Below are 17,013 nucleotides of genomic sequence, written 5' to 3'. Positions count from 1 at the left end.
CAAATGATCGTGGGGCCGATCGTGTGGGGCCGCTGTAAGGTGGCGGGTTGAAGGTTTTACAGAGAAGAGTACGCACTTAAGTCTAATTCCTTTCCTCTCAAATGTACATTTACACTCAAACCCTTACTCTTCCTCATAGAAATCACCTTCATTTTAAGAGGCTCTCATTTTACATGCCAAGTATCTAGTGGTCTTCATCAAGTATGTGTGGTTTGAAACTCCCCATTGTTACTCCATGACCTATGACTTATTGGTCATTCACTCCCAAAAGCCCACTATGTTTCTCATTCGTGGATAACTTTTAAAGAAGAAACCTCTTGCAACATGAACATCACAATGAAGCTTAGAGAAAGTTAATAGAATTACAAGGAAAGGCTAAATAGATTAAAACAATCACTATTTCATCATCCTTCAAACGCTCACATTAGTCCCCTTTATATAGCCTTCAATCTCCTTTAGCTTTATGTTAGTCCGTTGTAGATCACTAGACTAAATCTATCGTCAATCAATTGATTTTTCAATTACTTCAGCCTTTAGTATACCAATGGCTATCTCAATCAATTAAAATCCATCATAAATCCATTATAGCCCTCAAGCCATCAAATTGTTGTGGTATAACTTTATCAAATCAATGACTACTTTTGAATTTCTTGTTGTAGTAACCGTTGGTTAAAATTTACTATTATACAATTGATTACAAATTAGTTAATTGCTCAATCAACTCATCCATGAACAATAATATTATATTCGTTGACTAATCAACTTTGGTCAACTCTTTCATCAACTCATCTCGCTGATTGACTAGAAATACTTTCATTCGACTAAAGCCCTAACTATGATCATCATAATAATTGAGTGAGAGATATACCATGTCCTAATGATATATGTCGCTCAACTCTCACAACTTGGGTAAAAGCTTACCTTCTACGGTTTGACTTCCCCACCAAGGTCATTTCTCGATTCTCAATTCTTTGGATGCAGTGAGTCGCCCATTCCAAGTATATTTTTCACTCTTCCCCTATATAGTTTATCTTCTTTCAACTTCTATCAACGTTATGCCTCAATGCTCTTCATTTTGCAGTCCCTTGAATTTCTTATATCATTCTTCTTTGATCTCTAACAAACCTTAAGCCACCGAACCAACCAATTTGTCCACGTCAAGTCATGCTACATAAGTTGCTCCAACACTACCTTGATGTTTCTTATCCTACCGTCACTTGGATGTCTCATCCAACCTTCTCCAAACTCCATTGGACCTCTAAGTCATTGAGTGTAATGCCTAGTAATGTCAAGTGATCATCAACACTTGACCTCGTTGAGTTATGAGCTCCTCAAATTCCATGTATATCTTATTAAGTTCTTCCACAACTTAAAAATATATCAAATACAAATGCAAGACCTAACTTAAATTCTTTGCAAAGATATCAAAATTTAAAGTCAAACTTAAACTAATAAATTATGAAATAAACCAATATCACTAATAATGATTATATCACTAATACTATTTTGGCCCACTTTTAATCCAACTTTCATGCTATGAGTCGGACTAAGATAGAATGCTATAATCATAATAAAAGAACCACTAAACTTCTCCAAATTAACAACATACACAAATCTATTACAATCCCAATAATGAGATTTAATCCTTGCTAAACCTTGAACTCTATCTTCGGAAGATATGTACCTCTAAGATTACGATGCAATGGTAAGGTACTTGCGTAGTGAACCCAACATCCATTGATCAATTCCTAACTATAATGCACTACAGATTAATTTTCTCCAATGGAAAGATAATTGACTATGAATAACTCACTATTCATTTTTCTTAATTTATCTTTATAGTTGAATTGTTTTTTATAGAATCAGATCAATCACCTTAAAATTAATGGATTCAAAAGAGTTATACATGGATTATCCAAAGCAAAAAATAAAAAAGAGTGAATGATAAAGGAGAGCAATCAGACGTCCACTCTAGATAGCTAATAGGTGCCTCCGAAGCATAACTGAGTTGATTACGATGAAACAGAATTACAAAAAAGGATAAGGATTCGAATCTCGACGAAGTCGAAATAATATCCTCCTCCGTCATGATCAATTGCAGCTTCTCAATTTACCTCCTCACAAATGATCGTGGGACTGACCGTGTGAGACCACTAGAGTGACAAATTCCACTTTATGCCAAAGTGGATAGCCAATAGGCATATGGCTAGATAGGTAATCATCATCAACACAAGCAAAATATTTTTTTATATTTATATATTCTTATTCAAAAACAAATGCAAACTATCACTCTTCAATCTGAAGGACGCCAATAAAATTGCTGCAATGAAGGCCAGCTACCTGCTGAAATCCCAACATCCCCGGTCGAAGTGATCGTTGCAGCATTGCGAGCTAAAGGGAAAAGTTTCCAAGGAAAATAATAAGAGAAGGAAAACCATATCCAAATCCAATTAAGAACTATGATTAGATTCCTAAAGCACCCTGGTCTCATACTACAAATCTATTCACTAAAAAGTCATCACTTTTAGAAAAATTGTTAAGTCTTTAAAACATTATTATTAAAATACCTTTGTAGCGTTTCATAGAAATAAATACCTGTTTAATTTTATAAGAATAACTATTTTCTTTTATTCTGTTGTTTGAACAAAAAGCACCATAGACATTGAGTCACCATCACAAATTTTCAGTACATAAAAACTAATGAAGACGATTTCCTTTCTCTTTTATGCAATATTACGAAACTATAAATTACAAATAAATTATGTAATGATGGTTAGATAATAAGAGGAACTCTGATACCAGCCTCCTTCCATTTCATTTTAACAGCGAGAATTTCTGACCGGGTTTACAAACATCATATGATGCGTGCTGCTTCTCTTTCAACTATTTATCTGGGAGGAATAGAAGCTGCGATGCTCATAGAATTCCTTCTTTGAAGGGGCCAGATTCATGAAGCAACTCCATTACGTGCTTAACCTGCCAACAAAACAATTAACTCATCAAAACAATTGCAATATATATTTGTGCAAAAGAATTTGTCTGTTTGTGTCATTTTTATACATGAATTTCGACAGAATTCCCTAGAGGATGATGCGTATGCATCCATGAATGCCCCAGCACTGTCTTGATTCAATTAGAAAGATAGGAGGATGGGGAAGGAAAATGCCACAAAAATTTATATAAATCATAAATTGCTCACACATTTTGTGTTGCTTTTGTGCCTCTTCTCCTTCCTCTCCTAGTTATACCAGGTGAACCCAACTTAAATTTCCACAAAGAATTATTTAACAAGTGTATCATGGCCTCATTGGTCAAGGGAAATGAATTAATAGATTTAAAGTATACCATCACATTGAGAGGAGAATACTTGGATAGTACAAAAAGTCAGCGTGTTATGCAGTTTAACTCATTATGCAGGACAGAAGAAGTAAACTACGATTAAAAGACACGATCCGGTATCAGATAGCACATGATCGCCACATCAACATTGACAAAATATTAACTGAAAGAAGTAAACAATCCATGTTTACAGTGTACAAGGAATTCTTCATGGATCTTTATTGCACCAGGAAGATACAACTGGGAGCCTACCAAACTGTCGAGTACTAAACTTCAGACATGGGCTGCAACTGCAACTCAGTTAAACCTCTAAACTTGTAAGAAAACTATGTATACATTGACACAGTTAATGGACAGTTCCACATTCCACAAAAGGCAATATAGATAAACAATTCTCATAAATGCCTGAGCTGGTTGTCACTCTAACAATGTCCTAAAACTGAAAAAGTAACTCAAGTACAAAACCAAAAGAATTAGTAGGGTATGTTTTAGAATTTGATATTCGCATGTTTTTGGTATACTTGCATATTTTGAAGATCGAATCGTGGGTGATTCTCTTTCAAGGTAATTTTCTCAGCAAGGTATCAGAGTCAAGTAAGAGAATTGTTGACTTAATTTGTTAACTGATGTTGGCAAAACACAATAAAAGGAAGATGAGAGGATAGAGGAGAGGGTGAACATTATGGAAAATTTTGGTCCTCTTGCTGGGGTCTAAAGTATCACCACGAGCAGGCGAGCTGCTGCTGTATCTGCCAGCAGAACAAGGGAGAGAAGAGGACAAAGTAGAGAGTGAACATTATGGTAAAATCTTGATCCTCTTGTTGCAAGAAGGGATATTTATAGGCATGTAAGGATCGTGGGAAGTTTATGGTTTCCTGTGAAGCCAACCACGCAAGATGCATGTGGGCCAAACATTCTATCTTCCCTATCAGTGTGGTTGTACTGGGTTCTGATGGGCTGGGTTAGGCCCCGGTCAAGGAAGGGTAGGGTCAGGTGCGTCTCAGCCCATGAACAACCAAGAAGATCGTGTAGCTCCATTGAAGGGTAGATCTCCATGCATAAGGGTGTTAACTTCAGAGTAAGACGTAGATTGCCTCACTTTCTAGAGAATCTCACTTTTGTTGTCAAGCAAATGAGGCAGTCTCACATATCAGTGGTTATCTGAAGGCTGAGGAGGCTCAGGCTTTGAGTTTGCATGGTAGATGACTAAACCTCACCCTCTAAGTTACTTCTGGAATGAATATGGGATAGGAGAAGAGGGCATCTTAATAGGAATTAGCTGAAGAAGGTGTTATGCCTTATTTATAGAAGCAAACTGGAGCAGCAGCCAAATATATCCTTGAAGTGAGCCGTTCATGGCATTGTATGCTTAGTCTTTGACCCAAATTTAAATGTTCAAAGCTCACAATTTTCATTTTGATTTGCAGTAATCTCAGACTTGGTTCTCCCTCATCCAACAAACATCATGAAAGTTTGATAAGTTTGAGATTCAACGTCATAAACCTAGGAATTGTAAAACAAAAGTGTAAACATGGAGTCAAAAGTTCAAGATTGAAGTTCCTCTCTTTGATCGAGACATCTTTATAGTCTTCAATCTTTAAGTCTCCTCCCCCTTGTATTTATTTCCTCTCTTAGAGAGAGATCACGAAGAGATATTTAAGCTGTTATGATTTCATTGTGATTCTTGTCGAGAAGGTTAGTTTCTAGGGTTGATATTATATTTTTCATCCTTGGTAAAGTGCTTTCTATCTTTAGTCCATTCTTGAACAATCTTATTAGGGTTTGCTCTATTACCCTAGTGCGAAGGAGTGGTTTAGTGTTTTTTGATTTGTGAGAAAGTCACAACAAGGCAAAAGGACTGAGGAATAGGACACTCAAATGTATATATTTACTTTTATATCATCTCATTTGTTTTTTTTTATGATCTGAATGACACACCCCGTTTATGATATAAACAACACAACATGAATTATTACCCTGACTCTTTTCTCCTCAAGGAGCATTCAACATCTTCAGGTCGCAGCCTCTATTGTTGGTCTCTATCATCTCTTTTTCTATTACCTTTTGCTGAGGACACTAACTCTAATCTCAAGATAAAGAGTTACTTTGCTTGGAGAGGTGAAACTCTTGTCTCTTCTTCCTCACTTGAGGTATTCCCAAGAGGAATATTCTTCTACACCCTGAACAAAGAGTCGAGCGGGGTGTTATAGAGTTCTCCCACTTCCTCGATTTGCCTCTTCTATGATTCATGGCCAATACGGATTGTGGGATGTGTAGAGTTTTTTGTGATTCCCACTGTAATAGGATGGTGCATGTTGTATTGACACTCTGATCCATGTTAGTGTCATCATGTGATGAAGTGGTTATAAACTTGTCAGAGTAATTTTCTCTCTCAGCATTGTGTGTCAGCCATGTGCTCTCCCCTTTTAGCATTGTGCATAATTGTTAATGCAAAGCCACGGCCACGTATGCTTTGCATAAATAATGCTCAAAAGAGAAAAAAACCTAATAAGAGAAGATTGAAATCAAACATAACGATCTAACTAGTCCGATTAGGTGAATCTGTGTTCTATGATAGAATTGGTTCCCAGCGTACATAACTTGTTAGCTACCAGAGTTATGATGTTGCATGACATAAGAAATTATATTCATATGAACTAGAGAAGGCAGATTAGGCAATGTTACACTAAAATCGAATGGTTTCCGATAAAACATAAGTTTTTCCCATAAAACATAAGTTGTCAAGTAGCAGGACAGAGATGTTGCATGCGACAATGAATAGAATTACTCTAAACCATGATTTAAAATCGCGAGTCATATCAGAGTTTTGGTCTATGACCGGAATATCAATGGAAGAGGTTGTGGGTTGTCACTTGATAATAGTATGGTAGAAATTATGATTGAGATTTCAAGATCTAATTTACCATAATTTGTGTATTAGGTGTAGATTAGCAGTAATGTGTATTCTTACCTTAAATAGACTAGCAATAATTAGTATAACTGCTGTAAATATTTTCTTATCTAAAATAGATTGTACAAGAATTCTTATTTACAAGAAAGATCATCAAAGAAAGAGACATTCAACCATTTTATTAATTGTGTCATGGTATCAGAGCCTGCCTCTGAAATTCATCACTGAATCTTCGAATCTCTGTTAGTTTTTTTCTGTCCTACAAAGTTTTCTAGTTTTCTTTCAATTTTTGGATTGATTAATTTCTGATCAACAACTTTGGCTTTGAGATTTCATTTTCTTAGAATAATAGCTGCTAAGAATTTTCTTAGAAGAATATCTACAGAAACTTTGGCTATCAAATTTACAGGAAAGAATTATGCAACTTGGGAATTTCAATTTAGAATGTTTCCGAAAGGGAAAGAACTTTGGAATCACATTAACAGGTCTGCTCCTACTCCTAAAGAAGGTACAAAACTTCTTCAATGGGAGACAAAGGATGCTCAAATCATCTCTTGGGTTTTAGGTTCTATTGAACTTCATATGGTGAACAATTTACGATCCTTTAGTACAGCTAAAGAGATGTGGAATTATTTGCAATCCATATATCTTCAAGATAACACTGCAAGACGATTTCAACTAGAACTGAAGATTGGTAACTTTAGTCAAGATAATCTCCTTATTGAGCAGTATTATTCTGGATTTATTAATCTATGGAGTGAATATTCTAGTCTTATCTATTCAAAGGTATCTAAAGAGGTCTTAGCCAGCCTTCAAGCAATTTATGAAGATAGTATACGTAATCAGTTTTTGATTAAACTGAGATCAAAATTTGAAGTTGCATGAGCCGGATTATTGAATAGAAATCATGTCCCTTCCTTGGATATATGTCTTGGAGAATTGTTACGTGAAGAACAAAGAATGGCTACACAAGCTGTTCTAGGTTCATCCAAAGAGATATCTGAGGTTGTTAATGTTGCTTATGCTACTCCAGGGAAGAACCGAGGAAAAGGATAAATGCAGTATTATAGTTGCAAAGAGTTCAGGCATGTCCGCAATTGTGATAAAAAATTCTGCAACTATTGTAAACAGAATGGACACATTATCAAACAATATCCTACACAGCCAGAAAATCGAAAAGGTCAAGCTTTTTTCAGGTTGCTATCTCAGACCCTACCACTATCAGTTCTACAACCACAATTGGTGGCACAAATCAGTCTTTTGCTACTCCAGAAATGGTCCAACAGATGATCATCACAGCATTTTCTACTCTTGGACTTTATGGTTAAGATAAGATTATTTCTTCTCCTTGGTTTGTTGATTCTAGGGCATCAAATCATATGACTGGATCACTTGATTGGCTGCATAATCTTCAAAGGTATACTAGTAAATAAAATATTCAGATTGCTAATAGTAGTAATCTTCCAATTACAGTCATTGATGATATTGGACCTTCTTTTCGCCATATATTTGTCTCTCCTGGATTGTTTGCTAGTCTAATTTCTGTTGGGCAGTTGGTGGATAATAATTGTGATATAAATTTCTCTCGTCGTGGTTGTCTTATACAGGATCAGAGGTTAGGGAAGGTGATCGCAAGGGAGCCTAAAGTGGGCAAATTATTTCCATTGCAATTTACTATTTTTAGAACTGTCTTTGGCCTCTATTATTATTGAAAATAAGGCCGGTGTTTGGCATAAACGTTTGGGTCATCCATATAATGTGATATTATCTCATTTAATAAATCATGATTTTCTTGGCAACAAAAATCCTTGTTCTAATAGTTTATCTCTTAATTGCTCTATTTGTAAACTAGGCAAGAGTAAAGTGTTACCTTTTCCTACTTATAGTACTCGTGCTAATTCATGTTTTGAGATTATGCATAGTGATGTTTGGGGTATTACTCTTATAATTTCACATGCACAGTATAAATATTTCGTGACATTCATTGATGACTATAGTCGTTTCATATAGATATATTTTCGGTGTACCAAAGCTGAAGTGTTAACTGTTTTTAGAATTTTTATGGCTTATGTTGAGACTCAATTTTCCACCTCCATTAAGGTTTTACGATCTGGTAATGGTGGTGAGTATATCTTATATGATTTCCAAGTTTTCTTACAACAGAAAGGTATTATATCTCAACAATCATACCCTTATACCCCTCAACAGAATGGAATGGTTGAACGGAAGAACCGTCACTTGCTAGATATGGCTCGCACTTTACTCTTAGAGGTAATAGTTCCACCTAGATTTTGGATGGAAGCTCTATTGACTGCAGTTTTTCTGATTAATCAGTGGCTCCTCAAAGATCTAATCACATCAGTCGCCCTCGTGATTGGTATGGTTTTTTTTTTTGTGATTTTAGTTGATATTATAGTTCCTACCTCTTATTCTCAAGCCACTAAATATGTATGTTGGGAGAAAGCTATACAAGAGGAACTTCAAGCTCTTCTAAAAAATCATACTTAGGATATTGTTCCTTGCCCCACTGGTATCAAACCCATTGGTTGTAAATGGGTATATTCTATTAAGCTAAGATTCAATGGCTCACTTGATCGATACAAAGCAAGGTTGGTGGCACTCAAAAATCGACAAGAGTATGGAATTGATTATGAGGAGACTTTTGCACCAATAGCAAAAATAACGACAATATGACTTGTTGCAGCTATTGCTGCTTCTAAGGGTTGGTCATTGCAATAGATGGATGTTAAGAATGTCTTTTTACATGGGGATCTTAAGGAAGAAATTTATATGACTCCACCACCAGGATTATTTTCTATACCCTCTTCTGATGTTTGTAAACTAAAAAAAGTCATTCTATAGTTTAAAACAGGCTCCGCGTGCTTGGTTCGATAAGTTTCGATCCACACTTATTCATTCTTTTGTCCAGAGTCAATATGATTCTTCATTGTTTCTTTGTAAGACTGCTAAATGAATTGTTTTGCTCCTAGTATATGTTGATATCATTATTACAGGGATTGACTTTGAATTGATTTCTCAGCTTCAACAGCGCCTTCAAAGCTCTTTTCATATGAAGGACCTGGGTTCGTTACGCTATTTTTTAGGCTTTGAAGTAAACTCTACAGCGGCTGGTATTTTCTTAAATCAACATCAATATATTCAGAAGATAATTGCATTGGTCGGTCTTCAAGATGATCGATCTATTGATACTCTTTTAGAAGTGAATGTTAAATATCGTCGTGATGAAGGTGATTTTCTCCCTGATCCCTCCTTATATAGAAATTTAGTGGGAAACTTGAATTATCTGACTATTACTCGGCCTGACATTTTTTTTGTTGTCCAACAAGTTAATTTATGTAGGTCTCTCGACACCTTCACTTGGTTGTTGCTCGTCGCATTGTTCACTATCTGCAAAACACTTCTACTAGAGGTCTTTTCTTTCCTATGGATTCTCCTATTCACTTGGTTGCATATAGTGATGTTGACTGGGCTGGTTGTCCTGATTCTCGGCATTCCATTACTGCCTGGTGCATGTTCATTGGCAACTCTCTTGTCTCTTGGAAAAGCAAGAAGCAAGATCGTGTGTCGAAATCTTCCACTGAGTCTGAATATCGTGCTATGTCCTCTGCGTTTTCTGAGATTGTTTGGCTTCGAGGACTGTTGGGTGAGCTTGAGTTTCCTCAAATGGAACCCACTCCGCTTTATGCGAACAATACTAGTGTTATCCAAATTATAGCCAACCTAGCAAAGTAAATTGTCACTCTATTCATGAAGGATATGATGTCATGTCATTTCTCTGCCTCACATCACCACTGATCAACAAACTGCTGATGTATTTACTAAGCTTCTCTCATGACAATGACATCATTTTCTGGTTACCAAATTGATGCTCTGATCATCGAGCATCAATTTGAGGGGGAATATCAATGGCAGAGGTTGTGGGTTGTCAATTGATAAGATTATGACTGAGATTTCAAGATCTAATTTACCATAATTTGTGTATTAGTTGTAAATTAGCAATAATGTGTAATATTAGCTGTATATATATTCTTACCTTACATAGACTAGTAGTAATTAGTATAATTGCTGTAAATATTTTCTTGTCTAAAATAGCTTGTACAAAAATTTTTATTTAAAGAAAAGATCATCAAAGAAAGAGGCATTCAGTCATTTTATCAATTGTGTCACGAAACAATACGATTTTGGTACCATATTGTGCCGTGCCGATATGATTTCAATATTTTTTAAATATAAAATATATTAATTAAATAAAATATAAATTTAAAAAAGGAAAAAAATATGGAATCATAATAAATAAATAAATAAAATTTTATTATATTTTTAAAATTAAAATAAATAAAATATATAGTTAATGAGATAATTTTATTAGGGTTTAATTAATCCTATTTAGATTATCCCTATCTAGGAGTTGATTTAGTTTATTAATCTAATTTTTAATTAAAAAAAATCAAACCCCCCGTCTCGCAATGCCTTGTGTCGTGGTCTCACACAACCTCTCTGTTGCGGTCGACGATGTCGCGCGATCCCTCCACCACGGCCAACGAGGTCACGCATCTCTCCACTGCGACCGCAAACCTCGTGCCAGTGCACATTGACGGGCGGAACAAAATGATTCACCCGTTTTATCCGATACAGCATGAGATTTCAAACCATGGTCTAAACTAGAAAGGCTAGATTATACCGTGGGCAAACACAATAAGAAGACTACGAGAACATATTGTTCAACAAAGGCATTCTCAGACTATTGATAGCAGGTGCATAGGCATACAAAATTTTAATTTAAACAATTAAAGGGCAGCCCGGTGCACGAAGCTCCCGCCATGCGGGGTCCGGGGAAAGGATCCATTGTACGCAGTCTTACCTTGCCTTTGGCAAGAGGCTGTTTCCAGGATTTGAACCTGTGACCTCTAGGTCACATGGCAGCAACCTTACCGTTGCGCCAAGGCTCCCCTTCTTTAATTTAAACAATTAAAGGTTTTAAATTTAATAAAGTAAAAACAAAATATGGATTTTAAATTTAGCAATAATAGACATAGCAAAATAATTGTTATGATGAGAGATGACGAAATATCAGTAACTAAGAGTTTTTTAAGTATATAGGTTCCCTTTTGCAAAAGGATGGAGGGATTGATATTAATGTTTTACATAGAATACAAGCAGAATAGTTGAAATGGAGGAGCACGTCAGACGTTATTTTTTATCGTAAGGCACATCTAAAACTTAAAAGGAAGTTTTACAAAATAATGATTGAACATTTTATGGACTATGACTCGAGCACACGAGTAGAAGATGATAGTCGCAAAGATGAAAATGTTAAGGTAGATGTGTGAATATACGAGAATAAACACATTAAGAAATTGAGAATATTATAGAGAAAGTCAAGATTGCACTTATTGGAGAAACTCCGAGAGATACTTTTAAGATAGTACCAAAATATATTTAGGCAATCAAAAATATCTCAACCATAACAAATACACACAGCAATTGAGGAAGAGAGACCAAAGAAGACTAGGTTAGCAATGATAAAATAAGATAAAATTCAATTAAATCTAGATAAGGATATGTAGGGATCGGGCTCGATGGCATAAGAGGATTCATATAGCCAAATCTATTTAATGAGATAAAGGCTTGGTTGTTAGTTGTTAGTAAACAATTAAAATTGAAATCCTCACAAGTACATCATATAAAAGTCTGACTCGTAAGTACTGAAGCTTGAAATGAAAGAACATACCTGCTCAGTTTCATACACAAGAAAATTGTCTATCACTTTTCGAAAATCATCATCCAGAATGTAGTGGCAGCTGAATGTGGTAACTGGAAGGTAACCACGCTGAATTTTATGTTCTCCTTGAGCTCCCGCCTCCACTTTGCTCAAGTTCAACTCAATAGCAGCTTCAATTGCCTAGAAGAAAATTCATCTTACATGATTTAGGCATCGCATGGCAAACACAATGGACATTTAATTAAAAAAGTGCATAACAGTAAATTTGTTTGACACTTTTTCTGCAAGGATAACTCACAACTAACCTGAAAATGTAAGAGAATGGTTCACAATTGAACCCACTCTTCAACTATAAACATGCATGATGTCCACTTGCTATTTGGTAGACATGTATTACCAACTTCATAAGTGTACAGATAAACAAATATAATTTAGCTATTCTATGGAAGTGATAATTTAGCTATTCTATGGAAGTGATCCTGTAATGCCCCAAGTAGGTCTCTATGGTCATAGGCAAGGCATGACACACACAATTGCCACATGATAATTTATCTCGGCATCTACTAAGTCAACCAAGTCCACAGAACCACATAGGCTATTTTTAAAACTCTCCATAATACAAACCCATAAGAAAAAATCTTACATAGTTAGTGAAAAGGAAATAATTATATGAACAATAAAATGAATAAAGGACTCCAACTCCTAAACAAAAAATAAATGGTAATAAAAAACAAAAAAGTCCCTCAGAAAATATTGCAGAATATCCTTGAAGCATCCACCTTGTCATGGTAACATTCAGCATCCACTTGCAATCTTGTGAAGGAAAGGAAATAATTGATGAATAATGATAAGCTAAACAATTAAAAACTATCCCTGCAATGAACTGCAAGTAAATAACTACTACCTGCAAGTAAATACACCGTCACAATCTACAAAACACACAATTAATGTAAACTACAATTTACCAATCAAACAAGTTTGGACCCATTCACTGATCATGAACCCTTAACTCCCCTTTTTGTGATAATATCCCATTCCAAAAATAGAAAGTTCAAAACAATTGGGACTTTTTCGGAGATTGGATGCAGTTACTAATTCATGATCTGGCATGTACAGAATGAAAACTTCATTCTCGATTCTACGAGAATTTTTATGAAAGCGTTTCATTTGCTTCTCTTCCATGGAAGTTTCATTTTCCCAGAATGTATCCTAATTTTTGGCCTAATTCTTCTTCTAGATGATCGATTCAACCTCTGATCAAAAGGATAGACCTTGGTTCTATTTCATCTCTTCAACAAGTTTAGTAAAAGAAACTGTTAATAGTCTATCATCATCCTATTGCAGAAAAGACCTCATCCATAAATACCTCAAGCAAAGTTTAAAATATTGAGCCGTGTCGAGGTTTCGGTCTTGGACCGGAACAATACAGTTTCGATACCATATCATACCGTGCCGGTATAATTTAGTATTTTTAAAATATAAAATATATTAACTAAAAATTTTAAGAGGTTTTAATTAAGCCTATTTAAATTATCTCAACTATAGCTACGATTTGATTATTAAACCTATTGTTTAAAAGTTAAGTTTTAAAGAAAATCCATACGCGACCGCGACGAGGCACACGCAGGCCGCGCGATCGGGGCACGTGCGGCTCATGCAATGCCTTCGGAGGTGTCACCGAGTTCGATCAATGCCTCATCCCGATTGGAACACTATGTCGATGCTATGCCGGTGTCGGTCCGCTAACGGAACGAAAAATTTCGCCAATTTTGAACGTATAGCTCGAGATTCAATCTCTGACCTCAACATCAATTATACATATTCTTTAAGAAATACCATTCATTTACAATGTTTATGTTATCGTGTTCATACCAATGTTAACCATTAATTCTAACAATGTGAACAAAAAAACATAACAGATGTGTGATATAAAGATATCATATCAACAACCAATAAAAAACATAAAATTACCACAAATAACAACTTACTAACTTATCAAACATGATGCTCATGTTTGACAGGATAATCAGAGTTCAATACGAAATATATACAAGCAAATGAGTAAACAAAGTTATGTCAGGACTTTTCACAAGATTAGGCATATGGATTCACAATGAACCTTTCTTGTGAATACTCCCAACTCCAGTAGAGAGGAAAAAGAGCCTGCCTTAAAGGGATTTACCAAAATAACTAGAAATAAAGTGTCGCAGGTGGATAGAAGCGCTCGCTTATCACTACAATCAATGCTAGATCAACTGCTCAAAATGGAAAATAACAAAGAACATTAATTTTTGTTATTAAACCACAGAAAGCCCTAAACTATAGCAAGTTGCAAGAACTGCTACTGGTCACCTACCAGAAATAGGGAGGATCAACAATGTCCAAGAGGTTACCTACACGATGATGAGAAGAAGGGCACTGCTGCTCTATGGCAATGCGACTTTTAGCTACCTAAGGTCATTGCTACTCTACAGACATCTTGATCACTACTCAAAGGGTGCATAGGACCCAAAAGCTCACCTAAGGTTGCTAGCAGAACCTGGCAGGTTGCTCAACAAGATCAAAAAGGAGAGGAAGAAGAAACAGTGGTGGACGTTTGGACAGTGGCAATGCTGGTAGCATGCAACGGCTAGCAATGCAGGGGAGCTCATTGGTGGCAGGCAACTGCAGCAGTGCTAGACAAAGTTACAAGAGAGAGGAACAAAATCGGGGATGAGAGATATGTTGCATGGAGGGAGGGTATCATGCGATCGAGAAAGAAAAAGGAGGCATTAAAATGCTAAAAATCCCTAATAAACAAATCAATTAAACCTAGTCAAACGAACTAGTTCAGCCTAGTCCACTACTAGTTCAGCTATAAAATCTCCGATTTGATCTTATCTGATTTGAGCTCCATTCAAGCCTAAAACCAGATCGAATAGATTCCCATCTGACCATGATATCTACCAATAGATCTAAGATTAACATCCCCAAAATTTATACTAAAGTCGCTAAATCATCTTTTTACACATTTGGTTCATCCAAAAACTCCATAATTTCCAATTGAATTCTAATAATCTCTAGTTATCTAAATCTTTTTAAAATTTTAGAATATAACATCCTACCCCCCTTTAAGGATTTTCACTCTAAAAAATTAAGCTACTAACTCAAAACACTCGCACCCACTAGGAAGGCCACAACTAAAATTCAGTATATAGAAAAAGTGTTTGTGAAAGGTCAATAATATGCTAAATAGTCCATTACATTGTAGTTGCACTCTACAATAACAATAATTAAGTATTTATCCACTAAGCAGGGTCGGTTATAGTGATCCTTCTATAACATTGGGGGCTCGATCCTTTACTACATCATCATTTATATTTAAATGAATTTTATCTTATTTTATTGTTACTAACTAAGTCTTCTTTGGTATTCCTCTTCCTCGATTAATGTGCGTTTTTGGCATGGTCTCACATTATCTAACTGGGGCATTTATTGATCATTTAAGTATATGTTCATACCATCTTAAATGGGTCTCTCAGAGTTTTCCCTTAATAGGCGCAACCTCTCTAATATTCTCATTTCTTATACTATCCATCCTCATATGTCTACACATCCACTTTTAACATCTTCATCTTTGCGACTCTCGTCTTCCACTCATGTACTCGGTTCATAACTTAACATTCAACTTCATATAACATAGCAAGTTTAACCGTCGTTTTGTAAAGTTTCCCATTAAGTTTTAGAAGTATCTTACGATCATAAAAAAATACTTGACACCTTTAATTTTAACCATCCTACTTGTATCCTATATAAAACATCTCTGTCAACCCCTCCATCCTTTTGAAAAACCCAACCTAAATACTTACTCTCGGTTACAAATAACTAGTCATCTCCTATCTTAACAATTATCTTATTGCGTCTACTATTACTAAACTTAAATTTTATATATTATGTTTTTATTTTACTAAGCCTAAAACTTTTTACTTTCAGTGTATCCTATCAAAATGCTAGTGTCTCTTCATGTTTCTTACCAACACTATAATATTCATGACTCTGAGTCATCACCTTGTAAAACCGTACCACTTCTTGTCCCAATTAACCCTTCATCAAACCATCTACCACTACTACATATTACAAGAATATAATGCATGCAAGAGATATCTTGACAAAATTTTCAAGTTCCACTGTTAACACCCCCTCCCCCCTAATTAATCTCGGACATCATGTCAAACCCTCTAATCTTACATTGATATACCAACACTAACTTTATTTTAATAAAAAAAATTTGAGCTCATCTTTTTGAGGGTTTTATGTGTCATTATCAGATGGGAACTTATCCTCCATTCATAGATGTACAATCCATTTCCCTATTTCTTGTGAATTAGTGTTTACAATTAAGTATCTCACTAATGGGCAAATTAATTGTTTAAGGTGTGACTAGTTACTACAAGAGACAAACATAGTGTGAGCACTTTAAGAAATTGTTCCCTATGTCTCACCATTATGAATAAGTAAGGTGTTGTAGCACAGTCTAATGTTAAAGCAGAATACAAGACAATGACACATACAACTTATAAGATGATATGGATAGGTCATTTCCTTAATGATCTCAATTTTAGCAGGAACAAAGTAATAAATGCATGCTGTGACAATTATATATTCATCTACCTGCAAATAATCTAATGTTTCATGAACTCATTAGAAACATTAAAGTTGATAAAGCTTCTTCTTTGTTTATGTCCGAGAAGATTAGCACACTATATATATTTTAAAGAACAAATTGCTTTGACATTTTTACCATGCCTTTTCTTATAACTTGTTTTATATTCCTACATAGCAAATTGGATATCTAAATATTTACACTCCGGCTTGAGAGCAAGTGTTAGATAAAATAGGAATAAATTACTTAGTCATTACCAAGGTTTAAAATCTCAAATTGAAGTTTCAATCTTTGTCTAGAACGAAACTATTTTAGTATCGTGCAGATATTTCGATGCAGGGTGCCAGTAGATTGGAGTTGAAGAAAGGAGATGAAGCA

At 35.3% G+C, this 17,013-nt stretch overlaps 1 protein-coding gene and 1 pseudogene across 1 annotated transcript in view; one reads left to right on the top strand and one right to left on the bottom strand.

Annotated features, from left to right (window-relative positions):
- Nucleotides 1-2,601: 2,601 nt before the first annotated feature.
- LOC141836392 (uncharacterized) overlaps nucleotides 2,602-17,013 on the bottom strand; it is a 47,043-nt gene continuing 32,631 nt past the window's right edge. The window contains exons 11-12 of the mRNA XM_074723876.1: nucleotides 12,003-12,173; nucleotides 2,602-2,976 (exon numbers count right to left, since the gene is read on the bottom strand). Of these exons, the coding sequence (XP_074579977.1) occupies nucleotides 2,917-2,976; nucleotides 12,003-12,173 (231 nt within the window). The 3' untranslated portion in view covers nucleotides 2,602-2,916. The remainder of the gene's footprint in view (nucleotides 2,977-12,002; nucleotides 12,174-17,013) is intronic.
- On the top strand, nucleotides 6,833-7,895 carry LOC141835785 (uncharacterized; annotated as a pseudogene).

Source organism: Curcuma longa, chromosome 10, assembly GCF_044706935.1.
Source record: "Curcuma longa cultivar G26 ecotype Majalengka, Jawa Barat chromosome 10, ITB_CL_G26_1.1, whole genome shotgun sequence".
Lineage (NCBI taxonomy): Eukaryota > Viridiplantae > Streptophyta > Magnoliopsida > Zingiberales > Zingiberaceae > Curcuma > Curcuma longa.
Note: the sequence above shows the minus strand (reverse complement) of the source record. Positions and strands in the feature narration are given on the sequence as shown.